Here is a 27,101-nt window from a genome sequence, read left to right on the forward strand (position 1 = left end):
GACATTGATGGCATATGTTAAAGTTTGGCAACATTTTTAAGGTGTAAAAATGCAGTTTTACAGATGCTTGAACTCTGGCCTTTAAACAACTATCAAAAATCTAATAAACATGACCCCCAAATTTTTGACTGAAAATGAGGACTGAATTGAGAAGGGTTGGACCATGTACTAGGTTTTTTCCGTGTGAGGTTTTTGGGTGCAATACATCAGTTTTATGTGAATTTAGTATTAAGAAGTTATTAGTCATCCAATTTTTAATATCAGCTATACAATCTGTTAATTTCGTAAATTCATAAAAGTTATCAGCTTCAGAGTGCTTCAGAAAATAATATGTTTTGTAATATTTTAATCCTTTATTTATATCCTATATATATTCTTATTATATCCTATATATATGCTTAATATTTTTTTTTTTCATATGTATTTCATCTTGTGTTAAGCAGTGTGTGAGGCGCAACTCTGCGCTTGACTTTAGACCGGGTTTGTTTTGGTCTATTGAAAAAATCTATTATAGTTTCTCAAAATAGCAACGCGCCAGCAATGCGCCTCAGAACACCTTCCTTTTTCAGACCAGAACACCTATGGGCACACATATGAGGGCAAATGCATTTGCTCTTTAAACAGCGTAGTGCAACGCCTCAAAACGACTCTTGCGCCAAGCTGAAACCAGAAAAAGACTATTGCGCCGCGCCTTGCGCCACATTGCTCCGAGTGTATGATAGGGCCCCAAATATCACCAGGCTAGTTGATTTTTAGATTTAATTTAGGCCTGTATTCAGCTGACAGCGCATGCACAGCCAGGATACCGAAAGAAAAAGTAAATAGTATTCATTATTTTAAATGACTCAGAAAAACTTTACTAAACACTCAGAGAGGAAGAAATGACATCTAAACTGGCTGCAAAATATATGCACACAATTAGTATTGAATAATCAACACATTTGCGTCGCTTTTTTAAAAAAATATATGTTTTTAAAGCATAACAGTATTTCTTTTAGTTCAGTATAAATATATATTATAGCAGTCTTTTATTTTACCACATTGAAATGAACAGTGTAATAATAAATACAGTTATTATTAAAAATGAAATTATGTTTTGTTTGTCGTATATAGTTAACTATTTATGTGATGTGGGTAAATGGTGTGTTTCAATCCGGCTACCACCGCAAGTATATTTCAAACCTGTGGGAAGCACTATAATTGATACAGTTTATTCCAATAAGGCGGTGTAATAAATACATTTCAATTTTTCAAAGTGTTGTTCATGTTAAATAACAATATTAATAATAACAATAATTAGGGGTGTAACAATTTATCGCGATGCAAAAATGTCACAATATGCAGCGTGGCGTTATGACGATTTTATTACGATATGATGTCCATTTTCTCTTATTAGTTGAGCTGTTTGCACGTGAACTACGTTCCACCTGCTGTCGCACATGAGTTCAGATTGCTTGATCTAGCAGCAGCAGTATTGTTAGCTGACCAAGATGAGTGGGGTTGAAATAGAGGATGGCCCATCCTCTCAAAATCGGACGTCTGGCAACATTTCGGTTTTACAGTCTATAGACTTGTCTGCTTTTTGACATGCATACTGGGTCAAACATAGCCGAAGTTTTAAAGTCTTCACAGTGATTTACATACCTTGCTCAGCAACATGGATACCTCCTAATGGTTTTGAAAGAGTCAAATACTGTATTTATAAGGTACAATTCAGCCAAAAATATCATTCTGTCTTCATATAATAATGTGTTCGCGGCCTCAAAATCACACATGATGTGAGCTGACTAAGCTGTTACTACAGAGGGCGGACTACTTGATGAACTACTACTACTTCAGTGAACATAACCTGCAAAGGTTGTGAGTAACAGGTAATAAAGTTGTAAAGAACATTTAGTTTGTGGCACAAAGTGATCGTTTAGGAGCCGTTTGGGACGTATGAACAGCACTTAGCAGTGAAAATGAAAACAAAAGTGTGCACATCATTTAAATAATTATATCGCTTTTTAGAGTTATGATTACGACAAGCATTCTTTTGAGTACAGAGGTAGACAATAATGCATGTCAACATGATACACTTGATAGCGCCGACATCAGCGACGCCAAAGAAATAGTAAACCTGTTTAAACCGCTGAAAAGGGCCAAGACTTTCCTGTCTGATGAAAAGATGGCCCGTCTGTCACTTATCATGCCCAACATGAAGACACTCATCCATAAAATTATTTATACATTTAAAATTGTTTTATTTTCCAGAGAAAGGCCTATTTAATTTATTTTCTTAAAGAATGTTCAGTTTACATGAAAGAAGTTGAAACAAAAGAAATGCATAAAAAAATAGTTCACTTGGTAATTTAAAAAATATTTTTAAATAAAATTTGCATTTCAGTTTCATTTTTGATTTTTATTCCAAATATGGTGATACATATCGAATCGTGAACATTATATCGTGATACACATTGTATCGTGAGCTGAGTGTATCGTTACACCCCTAATAATAAACATTTGTTTAAAAAGTATTTTGTGACATCCACATCCGTCATTAAAAAACGCGGGTTTGTTAAAACGTCTTTGCAAATTAATGCAATACTATATGTAAAAAACAAAATTATTGTATAGTCTATGTGTGTGTGTGTGTGTGTGTGTGTGTGTGTGTGTGTGTGTGTGTGTGTGTGTGTGTGTGTGTGTGTTTGTGTGTGTTTGTGTGTGTGTGTGTGCAAGGCAATATTGACCTTTTTATAGGCTCTAGGCTATAGATCTAAACAATATTTCTTTTAATATATAATATATAATTGAATACAAGAATTGTTGTGCTGTGAAGTTAATCATAAAATTGTGTATGGAAAGCACCGAGATATCGAATTTAACTGAATTGATGGAATAATATTCATAACTGAACCGAACTATGAGACCAGTGTAGGTTCACACTTCTAGAACCTAATGTACTCTTATGTTTAAATGTTATTAGTTACCCCTTAAAATTGGGTCTGCATTTTTAATATGGTGGTGTGACAAAGTTGTTTTTTCTCTCTTCCAGGTGCGTGTAAATGTTGTTCAGAATAACTTGGCTTTGCTGATATATTTGATGAGGATGGTGAAGGCTCTAATGGACAATCCAACTCTATATTTGGAGAAATATGTGAGTTGTTATATGCATACTATTCCATTATTATAATTTCATTTTGTTTTTGCCTGTTAACTTAGGGTAATTTAGTTTTTCTTACAGTAAATTTCAAGTTGTTTTCTACACTTAGAAGACACATGACTTGCTGCTAATATACCTTAAAGAATTTGTAAACTGTAAACATGCTTCATGTTTGGAGTTCCTTGGAAAAGTAATAAAAATTCTTTATTTTTTGCTTTTTTCCAGCTCCATGAGTTGATCCCCGCGGTGGTGACATGTATTGTGAGTAAGCAACTGTGTTTGAGGCCTGATGTAGACAATCACTGGGCTCTGCGAGACTTTGCTGCCCGGTTAATGGCTCAGAGCTGCAAAACATTCAGCACCACAACCAACAACATCCAGTCGCGTATCACCAAAACCTTTACTAAGGTAGCAGACACTGTATGTGCATGGCCACAATTGTGATGTAAAAATGTGCTTAAAATATAACCTTCAAATGACATGTTGCTACTAAAAAAGGCCAAGGTATCAGTAGGAAATGTGCTCTCATTCTAGCATAAAAGAAAGTCTACATGCCTGCACCATGTGGAATGATATTCCACAGCGCATAAGAATGGGTTGTTTACAGAGGGCCCCATGAAACTATGGAGACATGAGAGGACATATGTTTGTTGCTTTCAATCAGATCACACAGATTTACCAAGATTTGATGTGCTCAACCAACTAACTAACATTTTCAATTTACAGTCAATAGTAGTCCTTATAAACAATTTAATTATATAAAAAAATAATTTAACATTACAAAAAAAAAACACTATGCTATCGGATACTTACAGTTAACACTGGCTCCTTATCAGAGTTTTGAAAAGAGAATTACAGCTTTTATTAAAACATACAAGCATAAAATAAATGATCTACAAAATAAACACTTTTAATACAAATCATGATTTTACCTCAGTGATTTCATTTTCTCTGTACCACTCATGGTGAGTTCAGGGGATGTTTTTATAGAAGTGATAAGACTGACACAGAAATGTCAGCCTTTGCTGAAGTTGATTATGTTTCCTGCAATGAAGGACAATAGTGGTATTCAAGATTTACAATTTATTAGTACAATTAATTCCATTTATAACAAGCCTTATCTTGACAGGAAATGATCTATTAATGTTGTAAGGTAGAATGTTTTCCTAAGTAATGTTGTGTGACAGCAAGCATCAATTGTATATTTATAGTCCCTGTCAAATGCAGGTTTGCGAGATTGTAGTGAGAGAGAAGGTTGGTTAGATAAACAGGAGCTAGATTATTTAAAGCTTTATAGGTAAGAAGCAATATTTTAAATTAAATACGAAATTTAACAGGCAGCCAGTGTAAGGAGGAAAAAATTGGGGTGATATGATCATATTTTTTAGACCTGATAAGAACTCTGGCAGCTGCATTTTGTACTAATTGAAGTTTGTTAATAGAGGATGCTGGGCAACCAGCAAACAGTGCGGTACAGTAGTCCAGCCTAGAAGTTATAAAAGCATGGACTAGCTTTTCTGAATCTGAGATGGATAGCATATTTTGTGATTTAGCGATATATCTCAGATGAAAGAAGGCAGTTTTTGTGACATGGGATATATGATTTTCAAATGTTAAATTGCTGTCTAATATGACACCCAGATCTTTTATATGTAAATTGTAAACAGCAGGGAGCTTAAAACTGATCCTTGAGGCACCCCATACTTTACTAGGCGGACTTGTAAAGGTTGTACATTAATATTCACAAACTGGTAATGGTAAGTTAAGTATGACTTAAGCCATTGTAGAGCCTTTCCCTGAACACCTGTAGACTATAGGTTATGTCCTAAAACACATGCTGCGCCCCATACGGTCTAAAACCTGCAGGTGGGCAAATCTTAGCTTGTTTTTAATAAAACAAATATAAATATGGATATAATAAATAATACTGCTAATAATAATAACATTATACAAAAGCAAATAGTTTAGACCGGGTTTGTTTTGGTCTAATGAAAAATCTATTATAGTTTCTCAAAATAACAACGCGCCAGCTGTGCGCCTCAGAACGCCTTCCTTTTTAGACCAGAACGCCTATGGCCACACATATGAGCGCAAATGCATTTGCTATTTAAAGAGCGCGGCGCAACGCCTCAAAGCGACTCTTGCGCCAAGCTAAAACTAGCAAACAAGTATTGCGCCGCGCCTTGCGCCGGGTGTATGATAGGGCCCATAGTCATACAGGCAGAAGCGTGTTTTAGCAAAATAAATAGGGAAAAACATGATACTGCTTTTCTGACTTAATGCTAAATTAATGCAATTGCAATAAAGATATTTACAGCCAAAACACCGGGCGAGTTACAGCGAACATGGATCAGCCCAAAGCTTTATAGCCATAATGAAGCAACGTGTGCCAGAATTACCAGAGGGCCATGCCTGGATCACACAATAGATGCAAAGTCAGAACCATAATAGCTGCAGGACTGCCAAGCTCTGGCCAATTACATGCGACTTTTGGCAGGCTCAGTCAATAACAACAACAATAAGAAGAAGAATAATATAATACAGAAGTGTGAACTAATAAGAACTAAGGCCCAATCCCAATTCTAACCCTTAGCCCTTCCTTACCCCTACCCCTCGTTTTTCATGTGCCCGTGAAGGAGTAGTAGTGTCCCAATTCTCTTTAGCTTGAAGGCGCAGGGCTGAGGGCAAGTGGTATACACCCCTTCAAACAAAGACTTTTCAGGACCACACTTAAAACAAAAGGGTAGGAAAAAATTCCCAGAATACCCCAGCAACAGCTGCACCCGGAAGTAAGATCCACAAATTAGTTTTTTTTTTTTGTCATTATTACGAATTTTTATAACAAACAAACATGTTTTAATAATTCAAAACTGCGTTCATGTCTTACCGTCATGCAAAAAAAAACCCAGCTAATTTTTCGATCTATAATCCCTAAGCATAACTCCTGTACAACAGTCCCACAACTTTCTGACACTCGATGACTCTCGAATACCCTGTCAGAAAGGTCTAGTGGCTGTCAATGAGCTTTTTTACAGTGTCTGCTATAATGTTAATGTTGTTTTTTTTGTGTTTTTATTGATGAGTATGGCCACTGTGTTAAATGCACAGTATAACGATCTTATTGCCACATTATGATAACATAATATAAGCCTTTAGTGATTTCCTAAAGATAAATACCAAAAAATAACACAACTGCAATCTCATCAGCAGTCGCGATCTCCTGATCTTATGTGAAGCAAGAAATCGCGAGGACATGTGCAGGTACTGTAGTGCTGTCCCGGTTATTAGGAATACATTTTGAAGCCCTTCCCCTTAACCCTCGGTTGTAAGGGCCAAGGGTGAAGGGGTAGGGGTGCACAAATAAAATTGGAATTGGGCCTAAATGAAATAATAGAAAATTTGCTGCTATAAAAAATAACTCACTAAAATATGAATGCCGACAATTTTCTGCTGCTTTGTCAACACATTTGCACAGACTGTCTGTACTTTTGTAAATGTTACTTGTATAGGACACATGTATCAAAAATGTGTCTTGTTTGACTGTTAGCTTCAAATGTCACTCATATCAAAAAAATTGTCTTATTAACTAAAACCTATAGGCTACTTACCATGTCATACTAATGAAGTAGAAAAAAAAAACAAGCAAACAAACAATATTTTTTAATGCTATTACAAACAGAATCATAAATATTTATGTAACTTTGCACAATAAACTTCACTACTATTAGCAAACTTAATGTTAATTTAATGTGCTGCTGCTGTACACCGGTGTCATGCATAGTTACGTTCTTTCACGTTCTCATTGTCAGTTGCCACATCTGTGTATAATTATTAATTTACTAACTAAATCATTATTTTTATATTATTTGTTTTGTTTGACAATAAATGCACATAATCAGCCTAGAAGGTCTTGCATGCAAGTAATTAAATACATTTATTTTGTGATCTTCAGGCATTGTTGGATGAAAAGACTCAGTGGACAACTCGTTATGGCTGCATTGCTGGACTTGCTGAACTTGGGCATGATGTAAGTCTCTTTCACTGTTAATTTTAACCCCATATTTTTTTGTTTTGGAAGCTTATTAAAGGCATTAATATAAATATTTCCCAAATTATGTTTAACAGAGCAATACAATTATCAAAGTATGTCTAATAGTTGTTGTTTTTTTTAATCTGGAGAAAGAATTATTTATTTTTATTTTGTTCTTATTTGTTTTTATTTTGGCTAGAACAAAAGCAGTTTTTAATTTTTTTATAACCATTTTAAGGTCAAAATGATTAGTCCCTTGAATTTATTTTTTCGATAGTCTACAGAACAAACCGTCATTATACAATAAATTGCCTAATTACCCTAACCTGCCTAGTTAACCTAGTTAAGCCTTTAAATGTCACTTTAACCTGTATCGAAGTATCTTGAAAAATATTTAGTAAAATATTATTTACTGTTATTATGGCAAAGTTAAAATAAATAAGTTATTAGAAGTTAGTTATTAAAACTATCATGTTTAGAAATGTGTTAAAAAAAATGTGATTTTCTTTTTTTTGCCTTTTTAATTTAAATTGAGGGAAAAATAGGGGAAGAAATAAACAGGGCGCTTATAATTCAGGGGGCTAATAGTTCTGGCTTCTACAGTAATCTTTATACAGCAAACTTTATAAAAGCTGAAACTTAGCTCTTTTGAACTGAATAGCCTATATTCAAAGCAAAAGAGTTATGCTTTCAAATTTGCAAGGTAATTATATAGACCTATATTCATGATTTCACATAAATCCGCATCCAAAAAATACATTAGTTCATTTTCTTCATAGCAAATTAACATGCAACTTGACTGTTGCATAAAATTAAAAAGGTTAAATAACAAAATGGGATTTAATCAACAAGCAAGATAAATATATTTTAAATAAGATGAAAGAGCTAAGGACTAAAACCAGCTCAAATGTTCTTGAATAAAACGTGTTACAGTGATGTACATGTGAACAAATATGCCATGTCTGAAAAAGCCTTTTTTAGAGGTGTTTGACCGTTTTGAGCCACCGTACAAGTAAAAAGCTAGATACAGAATGTATTATTTTAGAAAATGCAGCATAAATTCATCCAATTTGGTGTTTTAGATTCTTTTGAACACATGTAGCATCAACGATTCTGTGTTCGTTCTTGCTGTCATTCGCGGGAAAAATTATCTATGAAAAGTTTGTGATAAACCGCTGTGAGAGCATTGATTTGCCCTCGGGGTCAGATTTTGAAACAAACCAGATCATTGAGCTCAGATGACTTAATGACAAACACAGAACCGAATATAAAGACAGAATGTGTGGTCTGTATGCTGGATTAATAACCGGTCCACCTAGGCTCTCCCCTGTTGATCAGTGAAGGCTCAAGGCTGTCAGATCTATGTTTGTGTGTGTGCGTGGTGACAGCTCACACGCGCGCTCTGTATAATAAATATGAATATTCCGATCAAACTGAATACAATCTTACATCAACAACACATGGCACGTTTAGCACGTCACATGTGCAGGACAGTTTGTGTGTGTGTGTGTGTGTGTGTGTGTGTGTGTGTGTGTGTGTGTGTGTGTGTGTGTGTGTGTGTGTGTGTGTGTGTGTGTGTGTGTGTGTGTGTGCGCGTGCGCGTGCGTGCGCGTGCGTGCGTGCGTGCGTGCGTGCGTGCGTGCGTGACTGTGTGCGTGTGTGTGTGAAGCGAAGAGGGAGAGACAGAAAAGAGGAGCGTTTTTTTTTTTTTTTTTGCAATAAGACAGTTTTTAGTGATTTCCCTCTTTAAAGATTGGACCAAGTTACATGTGTCCTCGTTCATTCACCGGCTGCAACTAAAAGAGTTCACCCCGAAACTAATGTTATTCGGCCCTGGAGTAATCAGTGAATCTCCCCTGCTATCTCTAACACAACAAAGAGACAGGACAGGAGAGGTTTACATATGTAATATTTTTTCCCTAAAGTGAAACATGAGCACACACTGCTTTGCATCTTATTAACATAACCAAGCCCTAAAATTACATTCTAGACCACCCCTTTAAAGTGTCTAAGGCAGGGGTATCAAATAGGAAACCTGCGGGCGGCATCTCAAAAAACATGAGTTTTTGTTTACCTATTTATGTAATCTTTTATCTGATGTAGCAAAATGGATATTATTTGATCAATGCAAGTCATTGATTCAATTTATTCAGTTCAATTTGTCATTTATATAGCTCTTTTTACAGTGTGGAATGTGTCAAAGCAGATTATTATTGATGACTTTCTATTAAATTAAACCTGCCAAGCATGATGATGTGCTCAGCTGGACCCACCACTCTCTGTAGGGCTAGTCTGTCCTTCATAGTGCTGTTCCCAAACCAGGTTGTGATGTTTGCCATCAGGATGCTCTATGGTGCAGGAGTAAATGTTGCTAAGCACCCTGAGCTCCCTGCTCCTTACTGAAGTCCACCATCAGCCCTTTAGTCCTGCTGACATTTAGGGCCCTATCATACCCCCTGCACAATGGGGTGCTAGGCGTGGTGCAATTGTTGTTTGCTAGTTTCAGCTTGGTGCAAGAGTCGTTTTGACGTTTTGCCCCAAGCTGTTTAAATAGCAAATGCATTTGCACTAATATGTGCGCCCATAGGTGTTCTGATCTAAAAAGGAAGGCGTGTTGAGGCGCATTGCTGGTGCGTTGCTATTTTGAGAAACTAAAGTAGATTTTTCAATAGACCAGAACAAAGCCGGTCTAAAGTCCAGCGCAGAAGCATGTTAGTTGTGCGCCTCGCTTAAACATTGCTTAATACACACAGGGTGTACATCAATACGCAAATATCTTTACTAATGAAAAAGAATTAAAATATTAAGGATATATATAGGATATAAATATAATGATTAAAAGTTTAAAAAACTTATTGTTTTCTAGCCTACATAAATATAAAAACCATACTTTCATGCCTTTTTCATCTCCGGGGGCTTTTTCAGTTTATCTGTAACAATTTGCTTTTGTATAATGTTATTATTTTATAGCAGTATTATTTATTATATCCATATCCATATTTATATTTATTTTATTAAAACAAGCTTAGATTTGTCCACCTGTCAGGTTTTAGACCATATGGGACTTAGCATGTGTATTTGGATATAACTCAGTTTTTTTAACACATTTCATTATAATTGTTCATTTATCCGTTTGCTGGAAATTAGAACTGAATAGAACTTCTGTGCGTACAAGAGCGAAAGTGGAAGTAGATAATGAGGAGGCTCATCTCATTCTCGCGCTGCAGATGCTCTGTTTAAATGTTTTCTCGCTAGTGAATCATTCAGTTTTTCCACTTACAAAGTCGGAATGTAAATAGCAAATGTGCTATGGTGCGACACATCTGACTTCTAAAGGGAATGGGAGATGAGACTCTGGTTTATTCTCAAAACACACCTATGACTCATTAAGAAAATAATTTCAACCCTTTTAGACCATGCGCCACAGCGCAAAGCGGATTTTTCTGTCCTTGTATTAGCAAAAGTGGATTCTGACACGCCCTTAAAGGGTCACGATACACCAAAACACATTTTTTGAGCTGTTGACAGTCGTATATGTGTCCCACACTGCTAAAAACACTATTAGGACCCATATATTTCACTAACAAGTGAAAATTGGTTGTTTTTGCATTATTTTGAGCAAATTCGTACTTCCGGTTTGAAACAAATTTTTGAAGCTGCGTCACAGCCATGAGATCTCAGCGTGTATTCCAGCATGTAGACTGGACGTCTGTACCAGGCTGTCCCGTATTACGTCTCTGAGTGTGCTGCATTCATTCATGAGTGAGGCTTGGTTCAAAACCAATCAGCGCGCTCCATTATGTATGCACTGCAACTTCATTAATATACATCCTAGCTTTCTTAGACTGTACCTGAAACAGTGTTCAGATTGTAGAGAGACAACACACGTCGCGTTGCCAAAAGAAGTGGGAAAAGAATGAGAATTGTTTGGAGATACGGGTCGCCAGTGTTGCTTTTATAATGTGAAGGTTTTGTTTCATTTTCTCTCTATGAGCGTGCTGCTAGACTCACGCGTGGATCCGTAGACGTGACGCGCAGCTGAAATGCGTTTGTTTGGAACATTTTTTACTCAAGAGCATTTCTCATCAATGGTGAGATCCGGATTTGCTGCTCGTCTCCTTTAAAAAAAGATGCAGTTCCAGTATGTTTTGATTATCCTGTCTACAGATTCGGAAAGTGTGTGCAATCAGCGCCCTTTCTTTGTTCATTCAGATGGCAAAGTTATAGTTCGTATGGTCAGCTGTACTCTTTCAGTGTTTAAAGACAGAACTTAGTCAAAATGATTTCTAAGTTACTTGGTTTACAGTACGTTGATATCACTACAATATTAAAAGATCGGCTGTAAATGCTGCTCTCTGTGTGTAGACACGTGAGCACTGTAAGCAAACTTTTGCCGACCGTCGTGTTGAATTTTCGCCACATTTTGTGACAGGATTGTCTACACACACATGGCTTTCTGACCTACTGAGTGCATCTCTGCAGAGAAAGCAGAGGCTTTTTTTCTCCAATACGACGTGCGGTATCAAACATTTCACCGTCATTAAGCACACTGTCTTTCTCCCCTGCGTGCGTGCGTGTGCGCGCGTGTGTGTGTGTGTGTTGACTGCCCCATATCTAGGGCCACACTGAATCTGCGCATGCAGAGTTCCGCAGATTTTCCACAGAATTCCGCAGATTTTTAGCCCATCGTTGATTCTGTTTATTTACATTTATTTAAGTAAATGTGTGAAAATCTAAATTTATTCAGTTTTTTATTAATTACAGTAATATTATTGACTAATATGAAATTGTTCTTTTAGTAGATATATAGTGACTTGCTTTGTTTACCAAATAAAGTGGATCTAATTGAATTTGCAATTCAAACATTAAATAAAAGTTTAAAAGGTATTACTTTTTATTTTACATCTAAGGTTTTAGTTATAATACTCCCAAAATAATTTCACAGAAATCTGCAGATTTTTACCAAAATTGTTCGCAGAAATAGCAAAAAACATCCGCAGATTCAATCTGGCCCTGCTCATATCCAAGGCTGGCCTTTTCTGTGACACCGTCTGTGAATTCCCCCAGAAATTCAAGGTGGTGAGAGAGCAGTCTAATGCGATGTGTAATGTCATCTATCGGCAGGACGGTAAGCCTGCCTGTGCCTCTGCCGAAGCGGGCACGTCAAGTACCACGGAAGCTGGCAGCCCTCCTTGCCTAGGGTGCCATTAAGTCTGGTAACAGACACCTAAGCGTACCTGAGACCTGAGACAATTCAGAGAAAAGGGAATTTGCTCTTTCCCCGCTGGAGGGCCGGGCCCCATTTTCAACTGGACCCAAAAAAAAATTGTGATATATTTGACATTATTTGATTTCAGGCTAAATTGTCCATGGTGTCTGACTTTTGAAGGCACTTATGTGGAAAAACTGTAAGCATTAAAAGCATTAAGTTTCTAAATTGAGAAATTTGATGTCTTTTTCTGACTATGTAGGTGATAAAGACTTTGATCATCCCCCGACTGTTTGTAGAGGGTGCCCGTATTAAAGCAGTGATGGATGGGCCAGTGGTATCCAATATTGATAAGATTGGAGCTGATCATGTCCAGAGTCTATTACTGGTAAGTACCTTACAACAGCCTCTTAATCGTTGATAAGCAGTTGTTGTGGTGTTTATCTTATGCTTTTAAGTTTTTTTACATGGTCATTTATACACTGCTAAAAAAAATAAAGGGAACACTTCAACAACACAATGGAACTCCAAGTCAATCTCACTTCCGGGAAATCAAACTGCCAATTTAGGAAGCAACAGTGATTAACAATCAATTTTGCATGCTGTGGTGCAAATGGAATAGAAAACAGGTGGAAATCATAGGCAATTAGCTAGACACCCCCCAATAAAGAAGTGGTTCTGCAGGTGGTGACCACAGACCACTTCTCCGTTCCTATACTTTCTGGCTGATGTTTTGGTCACTTTTGACTGCTGGTGGTGCTTTCACTCTAGTGGAAGCATGAGACGGATCTTAGGCCTGAACTACAAAACCAAATGTAAAACAATTTTAGTATCTGTTTTGCTTAAGTTGCACACTAGTGTTGCAGGAAAAGGGAAATAGAAAGTTGACGCTATTTACGGGAGTTGTAGTCCATAGCGAAATGTATTGTGGGTAGTGTAGTTTGACTCGCATGCTGGATGATGTGAGCTCGCTCTGTGCTGTGCAGCTAAAGCAGAGGAAGAAAGTTTTATTTGGCTTTGTTTTATGTTCATTAAGTTATTTCACCTGGGAGCTGTTTGCACTGTAAACCTGACAACACGAAAATAAGTAAAAGAAGGGCATGCATTGATTACTTTTGTTCGTCTCATCCTTTACACGAGCTGTTACTCTACCGCTGGACATCACTGAAGCAGAGAAAGTAACACTAGTTTGATCTTGTAATAATATCATTATAACTATATTGTATAAATATTATTATAACTAGGCCTACAACAACCTGACAATCAAAAACCAAATGACATATCTCAGGCGATTATCTTGTGAGTGCGCCAGACATGAATGACATTCCTCATAGAGCTTGAGAAGCATACAATATTGTAGGATCTTTATTCTTTCTAAAAAAAAAGACTTGCAGGTTAAAGAAACAGCATAGTAGAAGGCTGCCACGGTTAAAAAGTTTTTTATTTTTATTTTAAGTGTTTTTGTATAGAGATATGTGTAACTAGATAGAATAGACAGAGATAGATTAATCTCTGCAGCAGCTGACGAAGAGCTGTGCTGTGCCATTATATATATAAATAAAAGTTCTGTCTGGTTCTCGAATCTGATTGGCTGATAGCAGTGATATATTTAATATCAGCACCAGTACAGCCTCTTTACACTTTGTGTATTACTCCGCCCACATGCAGCCAGCAAAAAGCAGACACTTCAGATCAAAGTTTAAAGGATGCTTGCTCAGCTGTTTAACTGTCAGCCTATGATTTCAATCCAACGCAGAAGAAAAGAGTTCCTCAAAAAAAAGTTTTTGAGACTTTCCATGTTTGATTTTGTTTTTATATACACAATTATGCCGTCAAACTGTTGTATAAACGCAATATCACACTCGTAGCAGTGTGATATAGATGTATATCGGCACTAGTATATATATATATATGATTGTATATATAAAATGCATTAAAAAAATGTAATTCCTTCTGGTCTCTGTGTTTAGAAACATTGTGCAAGTGTGGTTGCTAAAACTAGGCCGGTCCCAGATCTGGTGGAGCAATACAAAGCAGATTATGGTTATCTGGGCACTATGCTATGTTCACATGTGGTGAAGGCCCGTGCACAGGCTGCCTTTCAGGCCCAAACTGTTAACAGAACCACACTTACTATCACACAGGTGAGTAAATTTTAAATAAAATATTTGTCATACTTGTTAAAATCATACACATCAAACCTAAATTCTCTCCGTCTTGTATTTAGCCACGTCCGACTTTGACAATGTCTCAGAGTGGATTGTCAACATCAGGTGTTTCACGTACACCCAGCATAATTAAAGTACCCAGTTCACTTACCCTCATGTCTACTCGACCTGGAACACCCACTCAGCCATCACCCCCAGCAACAAAGTATATTGTTATGGCAACAAGTGCAGGGGCTGCATCCACACAGCAGGTAAGAGTTTTAAAGTAATTTGTGTTATATGTAATATAACAAAATTTTATTTCACAAAGATTGTTTTCCCACATACAAAAGAAAACCTTTAATTGTACTATTTTTATTTAAAATAAAAATAGTTTTACTTTTTTAAAGAACTTGGGAATAAAACAAAGAAACCTATTTTATATTTAGAAACTGCCTTAATGCATAGTAAAAATCTATGGTTTACCATGGCATAAGTCAAGTTCCCAGTTTTTTGTTTCCAACAATGTAGTTGTAAGAAAAAACATTAGCTGTCTTTAACTTATTTCCATTCAACAACTAGTTTTTACCAATAAAATGGTGCGCATAATGACATCACCACTGAAGAAAGGTAATTATAACATAAGTTGTGGTGTATTGCTACAGAAATTTGACCTTGAGCCTTTCCATAATTCTAATTTAGTTTAAATCACAAATTACTCTTAACCCCTGCCCCACCTGCTTTTCAAAAATCCTATTAAACCAAATCATGGAGGGAGATGATAGCATAGTTTTGTGGGTCTATCGTAATTCATTGGTGCATGTTGTGTCACTGAATTTATATAGACCCATGGTGCACACTATGCACTGCACATTATGAAACCTTGCGACAAGGTAATAAAGCAGAAACCAGTGCTTAAATGTACAATCCAGTTTTTTTTTTTTTTTTTTTTTTTTTTTTTTATGAGGTTCAAATACTGCATTTTTTACATTTAAGCACTAGTTTGTGCTAGATTAGTTTGTCAGAAGGTTTCATATATGTTTCATACATTCATAAATGCACTCACTTTTATTAATTCAGTCATTAATCTGGGGTCACCACTGCAGAATGAACCGCCAACTTATTTAACATATGTTTTACGCAGCAGATGCCCTTCCAGCCGCAGCCTATCTCTGGGAAACACTCGCTGTTAATGCACCAAAAATGTCTCACGACTATAGCACTGTAGTATTGAATTCCTTGAATTCCAAGATCCAAGATGGCACTGTGATCAGACACAGCAGCTGCTCTTGGTCCTAAAGACTGCTTTTATGTATTTTAATGTCATCTGTACATCTTGAAACATTGACAAATTGCCATAAACTCATAAGGAATTTGACAAAGAAATACATATTGCCAAAGCCTTTTGGCTTCACACTGTGAACAGTGGGGTCTGACAAACCACCTGTCGAAATTCTCTCCAAATGCATCGGACACTTTACTTAAACTACATCTATGCTCCAACACTTTATCTATGCAGCCACATAAGACTTTTTATTTCTGCTAATGGAACATTTTATTTCTACTAGTTTAACTGCTGGCCGATAGTTTCTGCAGAAAACGAGTAAATTCTGTTGTAATTGTTGACATAAGCTCTTCTTCTAGGTAATCACTCTCAGCTCCTCTCAGTCTGGATCCCCTGTCACAAGTACAGTCCCCAGCACACCAACAAGTCTACAGCCACTCGTCAAACTGGAGTCTGGAAATCCAGGTGCTGTGGGCAGCTCACGCCCAATCCAGAAATATATTGTGGTGTCTTTGCCTTCATCCTCTTCATCAATGGATAATAAGGGCTCAGGTGTCCTTTCCTCTTCTACCTCACCTATCAGCATGGAGTCTGCAGTCAAGCTGGAATGTTCAGAATCACCAGCCACAAGCACACAATTGCCACATTGACACTCTCACTCTTGCTTACGCCATCAGGGTATAGATCAACAATAAATGTAACTTGATGCTTATCAAAGTGCTTTAAAACAAACATACACACAGATACACAAATACATGTCACAGACACACAATACAGTTGTGGCTGCAAGCACATCGAGGCTGTAACAATGACATCTATACATACAAACATGTTAAGGAACCTTTATTGTGATTTGAGATGAAAGCACAAGACTTGGTTCTGCCTTTGAGCTCCTAGCTTTAGCTGTAGTTTAGCTGTATTTCATGTACATGAGGATATATATGCAGATAACAGGAGAAAGAATGATAAATGTGGATTCTCTGGGTAGGAATTAATGGGTCCACCATTAATACAATGTTTTTTATAGTTGGGCATTTGTTGGGTTTAACAATTTAATTGATTTACAGTTTCAAGTTTATTATTATCTTCTATAATAAAGTTGGTTTTTAAGGTGTGATTTACATTTCTTAATTTGTAATACTTAATGTTATAATGTTTTTTGTAGAAATCAGTGTTTTTTTTTTGTTTTCATGTCAAACGTTTTGTTATATCAGTTCAATTTCTTTTCTCAAGATAAAACTTAAGATATTAAGTATAATAGTACACTGAAGGTATTAGCAATTATTAAGTAATCCATTCTTAAATACAGTTTTGTATAATTGTGAGGAAAAATGTCAATAAAAAGGCATGGAACAACATTCATTCATTCATTTTCTTGTCTGCTTAGTCCCTTTATTAATCCGGGGTCGCGACAGTGGAATGAACCGCCAACTTATCCATCAAGTTTTTACACAGGGGATGCTCTTTCAGCCGCAACCCATCTCTGGGAAACATCCTCACACATAATCACACACAAACTCATACACTATGGACAATTTAGCCTACCCAATTCACCTGTACCGCATGTCTTTGGACTGTGGGGGAAACCGGAGCACCCGATGGAAACCCACGCGAATGCAGGGAGAACATGCAAACTCCAAACAGAAACACCAACTGACCCCAGACTCGAACCAGCGACCATCTGGCTATGAGGCAACAGCACTACCTACTGCGCCACTGCAGTCTGGGTAACAAATGTGGATTCACTAAACCTCAAACATACCTTATACTGTAGTGCTTAAGGTTTCCATTGGGGATCTTTTTGGACATGAAGGTCTCGTGTGAACTATGTTTTTTTTTTTTTTTTTTTTAACAAATGTCATATGTTGGTCTTGAAAAAAAATCTATACATTTTTAACAATAATAATTTTAAATAATAAGTTTTAGAATTCCCCATACTTATCCAATGGGACAAATTATTATGGAGTTGGATTTAAAGAGTACTTAAGTGTTTTATTTATTTATTTATTCATTCATTATTATTATTTTTTTTTTTTTGCCAAGTCCTCTTTTTGTGTTTTTATGAAAGAAAAGTATTTTGCAAAATTTTTACTTTATGAGTGTTTATGTAAAATTATGCTTATTTTATGTTACAGGTAATTTTTATGTTACAGTTTCTCAGCAAAAATATCCCTGCAGTCAGTTCAGACCAACCAAAACCTACAAATATGGATTCTTTGGTGACATCTAGTGGCTGATGATGGCATAAAGTATAAAAATATCCAGTATTTCTCTACATGCATTACTCTGCTTTGGAATTTTTTTTTTTTAGTGCAGTTGACTTTTTTTGTGCAGTTAAGTATATCTTTACATAGGTAGGGTTACAGACAAATTATAGGTGAGCTGTCTCTACTGCCATGTACTGTACATACATTCTGAATAGCCACATTCATCTTTGGGTGTCACCGGTTTAAGATGATATTACAATCATAACTTTTTAACATTTTGTTTCGTTATTGTGTAGACACGTGGAGTTTCACTTGTGTGAGCAAGTATGTGGAGAAAGAGCTGTTGAGATTAAGGTTGAATCTTTTACGTGTGAGATGTGCTTGCCAATTTTCATGTCCTGTTTACATCAACAAACATTTATAACAGAGCGCTAGATGCCCCATAAGCCGGTGGATAGTTCATCACAGGGTTTTTGTGGGGTCTTAAAAAGTCAAAAAAAAAAAAAATCACATCTATAACTTGCTTTTCTTGGTCTTAAATATTTTTGTACAGGTCTCATTTTTTCGATGTTCATGTAACTACCTCTAATGCTCATTTATATTAAGTGGAGGAACTATGAAGTCACCTTGTAGACTAAAACTGGTTCCCTCATAGGCTTTTTGAATATTTTAAATAATAAGCTCTGTTAAAGCACAGTTCATTATACTTTTTTTTTTTTTTAAGATTTATTTTTGGCCTTTTTGCCTTTATTAGATAGGACAGTTTTTAAACAGGAAGCGAAGCTGGAGAGAAAGAGGGGTAGGGAAATGTCCTCGAGCCGGGATTGGAACTCAAGACACCTTGAAGTGCTACTGTACCATATGTTGACACGCTAACCTCTATTCCATTGCACCGACTAGTAGGGGTGGGCGATATGTAAAAAATATCATATCCTGATTTGTTCTGGGGAAATCACGATTTTTATCCCAATTTTTTTTTTAAGTTGGTTTTTTAAGAATATTTTGCAAATTACAAAGGTACAATACAACCAAACTAATGTCCCCAAATAAAAAATATACTCTTAGCATGTATGTATAAGAATATGTTAATCAAGTGAAGATTTAATGCAAGTGCTATTCTGCAAAGAAAGAACATTCAACAAGACTTGCATTACAATTACTGTACCATCAAAATGAACATTTGTTTAACAAATTTAACAAATCTTAGTTTAACAAGTTTAACAAATCAGCTTATTAGACATAGATCCTCAGCAACACCTTCAAAAATGTAAATGACTTAGTTTTTAAGTTAAGTTAAATAAAGTTTAAATAAAAATATAACTGTCAATGTAAGTGCACAGACTTTAGCATAACTCCCAAAATAAACATTGGCTTAGAAAAGAAAAATAAACATACAAACAGTAAACTACCTTTTGTACTCTGTTAAGTACCATAGATTTTTGTGCAACATGTTTCAGAACCAAAAAAATAAAATAAAGATACAAAAATATTTCCTGACCTCATTCCTGAGTCTTGTAAACTTAGCAGCTTTGGAACATATACATTTCTAAAGATGTCAAAGTATGACAAATCACAGTCACAAATTCTTAGAAAGGAAGACCAGCTGATTCACTTTCTCCGGCTTAAGAGATGCCCTTTGGCAGGTGATGATATTGCCACCAGTACTGAAAGCCCTTTCTGAGGGAGCACTTGTGGCTGGAATGCAGAGATACTTTCTAGCAAGCTGGCTAATTCTTGGAAAGTTTGCCAAATGGACTTTCCACCATGCCAGCGGATCCACCTCACTTTCTGCATTTGGCGTGGACAAGTATCCCTACAGTTCTCCTTCTATTGCCTCTTTCACAGATGAGGAAACTGATGTGGTTGCAGATGCACTTGCAACACCTAAGGCTTTTAAAAAGCTGGAAAGTGTTTTCTTTGCTTTCTTGGGTGGTGTCTGATCCTCATCAAGGATTTGTGATGTAAAGGCTGAGGTACTAGATGTAGGCTGCTGATCTGAGTTTGGATACTGTATGTGTATGGTCACCAAAGACTACAGCTTAGCAACAGCTCTGGTTTGTATCCCCTTTACCTTTTCTTTGGCAATGAATTGTGTTTTGAATCTGGGATAGAAAAGCGAAGCCATATCCAGCAGGTCATCAGTGGTGGGGTCCTGATATTTGTCAGTGAGGTAATTCAGAATGGTTGTCTTCATTGTTTTTGTTAGTTCAGTGTCTTCATCATTCAGGCTCAAAATGTTGACTTTCAACATGTGAAGCACTGGCTTGACATAAAATACACTCACATAAAGTCTCTTAGTGGACTCAGTGCCTTTTTCACAAACTCCATCACGTCAACATCTTGCCATGATGGGACCAAATGCCTTGCCTTCTTGTCTGCCTTCAGGACCTGAGAAATCGCCTTTTCCTGGTCAAGCACTCGCTCAATCATGCTGAGCCTTGAGCCCCATCGTGTTGGGGACTCAGTGATGAGCTTCTGTTGAGGTAGCTTTAGCTCAGCTTGAGCATTACTTAGTTCCCTCTTTTTCTTCCAGCTGAAGGAGAATGTGCTGACAACTTTCTTGCAGACAGATGTTGCACGTTCAACACGAGGGTCTTTGGCACTTTTTTCTAAAAAAAAAAGAAAAAAAGAACAATGTATCAACCAGAAAAATTTCATAGGGGTGGCTAAATGAGGCCACATCAAATCTTCGGGGGGCACACACGAAAAAATGAATTCAGTGTAATGTTATATTTTTGTGTTAATGTAATAATGTGATTTTAACTAGCAATTAATTACTTTAGTAATTTAGCAATTATAATTCAGCAAGTATATGTGCAAACCTACTAAAAATCAATATTTAGTTTTAAAACACTATCCAGGCCAATTATTTTTCACATACTTTTATTGTAAAGCAGCAAAATGAATGAAATTCTAAAATGAATGAAGATTAATGAATTAAGTCATTTTGGTGGCTGCATTTTATTGATGTACTTATATATTGTAATACTGTGAATTTACATAACTAAATTTAAATTAATAATTTCAAAAGCAAAATCATATTGGGGTGACCAGAGTTTACACAAAGCAACCCCTGGCCGCCCCTTGGGGGCGCCCCTGACCAGTGCAATTACAGCAAACTAATCTCATGATTTTACTATGTTCAAAGTTCCTAATGTAATTTGCAATGATTTATTATAATAGCTGAATATAATCACTTGAATATAGGAGATCATTATTATTTTTAGTTGTACTTACCGATGGCTAGGTGGAGTCTGTGCCCAAAACACTGCAGACGAGTCCAGCTGTTGAGCTCCAATGCCTTCACCATGTTGGCCCCACTATCTGTCGTCATACAGGTCATGTTTGCTTCTTTCAGTCCCCAACATTCAAGCGCGTCCCTAAGACCTTGCGCTATGACCTCGCCTGTGTGGTCTTGTGGAAAATATGTTGTTTCTAGACACGCACTGCACAATTTCCACTCATGAATAAAGTGAATCGTCAGACTTAAATACGGCTCTGACGTACGGCTAGACCATTAATCAGCCGTTGTAGTGAAAAACTTTACGTTTTGAATTTTATTTTGAATCTTGCTGCGGCACTCTGAATAAAGCTGTGGAATGACAGTGGAGGAAAAATATTTGTGGCTGGGTATTTTGTAACGTGGATCTACGACTTTGAACAATCTTTTAAAGCCCTCATTTACCACAGTCTTTATAGGAATCATGTCTTTGGTCAGGTAAAATGTCCCGGCATCAGTAACGTCTTTCCAGCGCTTGCTCGTTCTCTCATACGGAGTTCCTTTGTGATATGTTTCTTTCATTAGAGTTGTTTGTTTAAGCCTTGTCGTTTCTGGCTGCTTGGTTGTACCTGGTGATGTACTCACATGGGGTCCTTTTAAAATTTGACTCTCAGCATATTCTTTCGCGTGCTTTCGCATCTATGAATTTGCTCTTCAGTGTTTGAACTCTCAGTAATGATTAAATCACACTGAACTGAGCTAAACTGAACTGAACTGAACTTAAACACTAAAACCTGAACCACACTGTTCCAGTTACTATGACCATTTATGTGAAGCTGCTTTAACACAATCTACATTGTAAAAGCGCTATACAAATAAAGCTAAATTGAATTGAATTTCTCTTGAGGTGGTTAAAAAGGTTTGTTGTGTTGCTATCCGTCGTGCGAATTTTATCATTGCAACATTTGCAAATAACTGTTGTTTGCGCTGTGTCTGTTAGCAAAAATCCAAACCATTTTCATATAACAGAAGTAGAATTTTTTTTAGGAACCAACTCCTCCGTGTTTCCCTCCATTGTCACCGACTCTGTCAATCGAACTGCAAAGGATATGACGTGTTGTGCACTTTATATGGCGATACAACGATTCCTCCGAAAAAGTGGATCGTGCAGTAATTTTGATAGTCCAAAATCAAATATCGTGTTATCGCACAGCCCTACCGACTAGTTCATTATATTTACATGTTTTGTCCAGCTGGATAATTCTCACATGAAAATACAACTTGGAGCAGTTTTGCATATTAAATGCAAACACAAGAACTGAAAAGCTTACATTAGGCTATTAACGGACTACAGTGCCTTTGGGGTGCTCACTTGTGACATCAGCACCACCCTGCTACAGACAACTTTTCAAACTTATTTTTAAAAATATGTTCCATGACAAAGATTTACTCTCTCAATTTATTATGTTAGAATCCACGCTATATATTATACACAAATAAATATGCAAAAACACATAGACCTACGTGCCTTTTGGGTTTTTTTCCATGGGAAATACATTTTGATTTGCTTTACAGTTGTAAAAGTTTTAAAACTATGTAAAATGTGCTTACATAGTATTATTACAAGACATTTAAATAAGCATATTGCGCGCGTGCATACAGCCCGCTTATCTTAGTAGCAGATGACAGAAATGAGGCGTGAGGGATAAGTCAATGCCTGCAAGTTCCATCATGGACACAGAACAAAGGTCAATATTCATCTTTTGTCATGTAGTACAGTGGAAAGCAGCCCATACAGTCACATCTGCTTTTTTTTTTTCAGGAAAAATCAATTGTTCATGTTGAAATGACAGTTAATATGTTTGTTTTTATACAAATTTATTCACATATTTGCATTACTGAGAGCAGAAATGAGAGAGGCTGCACTGGTAAGCAATATCTCCATAATTCTTCATACTATTGTTTAATTAAAAGAAAATATTGTGGAGAGGTAAGCGTGATCAAATAGGGGGGAGAGCATGCTTTGAGCCCGGCGGCTAATCAGCAGGCCAACAAGATATAATAAATAACACCTGTTTATTCTAGTGATTGGGCCAGAGAGACACCCTATAAGGAAAACAGAAGGAGCAGCTGGGAGAGGGGAGAGAACACACACACACACAGCTTCACGTCTAGTGGTTATAACTTAAAAAAAAAGAAAAAGACTTCTACTTACCTTATATTGCCGACCCTGTCTTCTTCACACACAGCAACAAACTTTGCTACAGTGGTGCAGAAACCCAGGAAGAAGAAGAATCTTTACTGCCAGAATGACCACTTCGTTAATGCTGCCATTTGCGAAAGCCATCCTGGCCCAGCAATTACCATTCCAAAATATTCGTGGAGATTAACGACATGAAGCCAGCCATTCTCCCTCTGTGTTTGCCGAGCAGCTCCATGATGCCTGCCGCAGATGGCTATTACAGGATGGTCGGACTGTTGCCCAGATAATGGATGCCATGGTGCTAAAACAGTTCATCGCCCTTCTCCCTTCCCGAACATCAGAGTGGGTCCAGTGCCACCAGCCCAAGGATCTGGAGAATCACCTTGTGGTGACGACCCACCGAAATAACCTCACTCTCTCTCTCTTCTACCCCTCTTTCTCTGTCTCTCTCTCCTTCATCCTATTCCCAGGCCCAGAGTGTGGAGACCGCCCACACCAGCACCCAGACGCCGGTGTACTGACGCAGATCCGCTAAAGGAGGGCACCTATCAGGATGGAGGGGCGGAGTTTCAACCCCTGACTGCTTCTCAGGGCTCTCTCCGGTTCAATCGGTTGGTCTTGCTGGCCCCGAGGGTAAATTGGGAAGGTCTGGGCCAATGTATTGGCGCCACGGGCACGAGGATAGCGCACCAAAGAGTTGCTCCAAAAAGGAGGTGAGTGCATTGATCCGTGTTCCCGCCATGCCAATCATCGCCCCCACTCGAAAAAGTGCAGGTAATAGATGGGCAAAAGCTCCAGCCTGATCCTCTCCTATTCGTATTTTGCGATCATTAATGACAGGGTGTATTGAGTGACCCAAGATGCTCAGACAAAAGAAGATACAACCCAATTATTAGTACCAAAGAGCCGTGGAGAAATGCTTTTCCTGGTGGCTCATTCTAATCCAATGGCCGTACATTTAGGTCAGGCAACCACACTAAATCGCCTCATGACCCAATTTTTTTGGCCAGGTATTCACGGTGATATCAGCAGATGGTTCGCTGCGTGCCATGAATGTCAGCTGGTGAATCCACCAGCCACCCCAAAAGCGCCATTGTTCCTTCTACCAATTATGGAGATCCCCTTCGAGAGAATTGGTATGGATCTCATCGGACCATTAGAGCAATCCGCAAGTGTGCACCAGTTTGCATTAGTCCTAGGGGATTATGCAACCTGCTACCCGGAAGCAGTAGCGCTCCGTAACATTTCAGCAAAGAGTGTTGCGGAAGCTCTGTTTCGGATAATCTCTCGAGTGGGAATCCTCAAGGAGATTACCTGATCAAGGCACCGCGTTCATGTAATGCACCATGCGCAAGCTTTACGGATTATTGGCCTACAAACAGACGGGTTGGTGGAAAGGTTTAATTGCACGCTTAAATCAATGATCCGTAAATTCGTTCATGAGGATGCAAAAAATTGGGTGGAGTCCTTGTAATTTGCTGTGCAGGAGGTTCCCCAAGCCTTCGCCGGGTTTTCCCCATTCGAGCTTCCCTACTGCAGACAGCCCAGAGGGGTTTTGGATGTTGTTAGAGAGGTTTGGGAGGATGAGCCTTCTAATAGTAAAAATTAATTCAGTATATTCTGGACCTTGGAGCAAAACTCCAAACACTGGGGTGGCTCTCTACGGAGAATTTGCTTAAGGCCCAGGATGACCAACGCCGGCGATATGACAAGGGCACTTTGGTATGCAAATTTTCACAGGAAGATTAAGTCCTTGTACTACTACCCACTTCAAGCTCCAAATTACTCAAATTAAATTATTAAGTGGCAAGGGCCATTTGTAGTCACACGACGAGTCAGTGATCTCGATTACGAGGTGGTTAGTTTGGATAGCGCTGATACAAGTCAGATCTATCATGTTAATCTGCTGAAGCAGTAGAGGGAGCTGGAGGAGGTGGCGCTGGCTTCGCTTGTTGCTAACGAGGATGACCTGGGGCAAGAGAGCACCGGCCAGGAACGGCCAGGCACTCTGGTCATTGGAGGCGATCACCTCTCAGCGAGCCAGCTCTTGAAAATCCGGCACCTCCAACGTGAATACTCTGATGTGTTTTCGCCTCTGCCCGGTCGTACTAACCTAATTCAGCACCATATTGAGACCGAACTGGGCGTGGTTGTTAGGACCCGGCCGTATCGCCTACCTGAACACAAGAAAAAAGTGATTCAGGAAGAATAGAGTAATAAGTTGAAATTGGGGGTAGTAGAAGAATCCCACAGCAACTGGGCCAGCCCAATTGTTTTGGTAACTAAGACTGACGGCTTGGTCCGGTTCTGTGTGGATTATAGAAAGGTCAATGCTGTGTTGTAATTTGACACATATCCAATGCCACGTATTGATGAGTTGCTCAACCGGTTAGGTGCTGCTCGCAGAGATGGCAAAAGTACACAGATCCTTTAAGTAGAAGTACAGATACTCATGTTTAAAACGACTTGGGTAATAGTAAAAGTACTGACTACACTTTTGTACTTTAGTAAAAAAGTGATTCAGGAAGAATAGAGTAATAAGTTGAAATTGGGGGTGTTGAGGAAAAAAGATCCTGGTCTGCAAAATATTCTAAGTCTCTAAGTCAAACTTTTCAAAAAATGACAAAGTCTAATATCTCTGAAGTCTTTAGGCAAAGCAGTTTATTGTTACAACATCAGTAACAACAGACAGGTAGTTCGAGTGTCTCCTGAACATAGGCATGCACACAGTTTAAATACATTTCTGTGTCTTAATACTCCACCCAAATTTACACATTACACACCTCCATCAGCTTCTCCGCTAATGGGATCTTAAATCTCTCAGGTGCCCGCCACCAATAGATTTTCAGGGTCTTTCAGGGGTCTTACCCATGTCCAGTTAGGGTCTTTCCTTCCTGTTTCAAAAGTAGTGACTCAGCCAAAAAAAACAATGCTCAACAAAATATCTTGTTCACTGTCCACTGAGCTGTCAACTGTAAGTTCAGCTGAAGTTCATGGGTACTCATATTTTTTAGTTGTCATTACAAATGAGTGTGGGCGCACGTGCAGGTGCCTTATCATGAGTTACAGAACAGAACCGAGGTGTCCTTATGGCCTTGCATCCATAAATCTACCCTCTTTGTGACATTTATGCTACTGATCTAATTTATCTTCTCATCTCTGATTGCATTTACACAGAATGACTTTTTCTTTTACCAAAGCACACATACCTGATAATAATGCCTCAGGTATGGGTAATAATACAATAGATAATATTAATAATAATAATAATAATAATAATAATAATAATAATAATGAAATCACTCAAATAAGCATATAAATGAGAGTAATACATTCATCAGAAGTTCATCAAGCCACAATGAATTCCCCAAACAGGGGTAGTAGAAGAATCCCACAGCAGCTGGGCCAGCCGAATTGTTTTGGTACCCAAGACTGACGGCTCGGTCCGGTTCTGTGTTGATTATAGAAAGGTCAATGCTGTGTCGAATTTCAACGCATATCCAATGCCACGTATTGATGAGTTGCTCGACCGGTTAGGTGCTGCTCGCAGAGATGGCAAAAGTACACAGATCCTTCACTTAAGTAGAAGTACAGATACTCATGTTTAAACAACTCTGGTAAAAGTAAAAGTACTGACTACACTTTTGTACTTAAGTAA

The 27,101-nt window shown here is 37.8% G+C and overlaps 1 protein-coding gene and 1 long non-coding RNA gene across 5 annotated transcripts in view; one reads left to right on the forward strand and one right to left on the reverse strand.

Moving 5' to 3' along the window:
• The window catches only part of taf6 (TAF6 RNA polymerase II, TATA box binding protein (TBP)-associated factor), a 155,974-nt gene extending 138,803 nt beyond the window's left edge, over positions 1-17,171 (forward strand). For all 4 annotated transcript variants that reach the window (XM_087251755.1, XM_087251754.1, XM_087251756.1 and 1 more), the window contains 7 exon segments: positions 3,035-3,136; positions 3,368-3,550; positions 7,095-7,169; positions 12,644-12,769; positions 14,352-14,525; positions 14,609-14,800; positions 16,173-17,171. In XM_087251755.1, coding sequence (XP_087107881.1) covers positions 3,035-3,136; positions 3,368-3,550; positions 7,095-7,169; positions 12,644-12,769; positions 14,352-14,525; positions 14,609-14,800; positions 16,173-16,463 — 1,143 coding nt within the window. In that variant the 3' untranslated portion in view covers positions 16,464-17,171.
• LOC147844405 (uncharacterized) overlaps positions 1-23,924 on the reverse strand; it is an 83,969-nt gene extending 60,045 nt beyond the window's left edge. The window contains exon 1 of the long non-coding RNA XR_015491835.1: positions 23,456-23,924. This is a non-coding gene — a long non-coding RNA (uncharacterized LOC147844405). The remainder of the gene's footprint in view (positions 1-23,455) is intronic.
• Positions 23,925-27,101: the final 3,177 nt, after the last annotated feature.

The sequence above is a fragment of the Danio rerio genome, chromosome 5 (assembly GCF_052040795.2).
Source record: "Danio rerio strain M-AB ecotype USA chromosome 5, GRCz13ab, whole genome shotgun sequence".
NCBI lineage: Eukaryota > Metazoa > Chordata > Actinopteri > Cypriniformes > Danionidae > Danio > Danio rerio.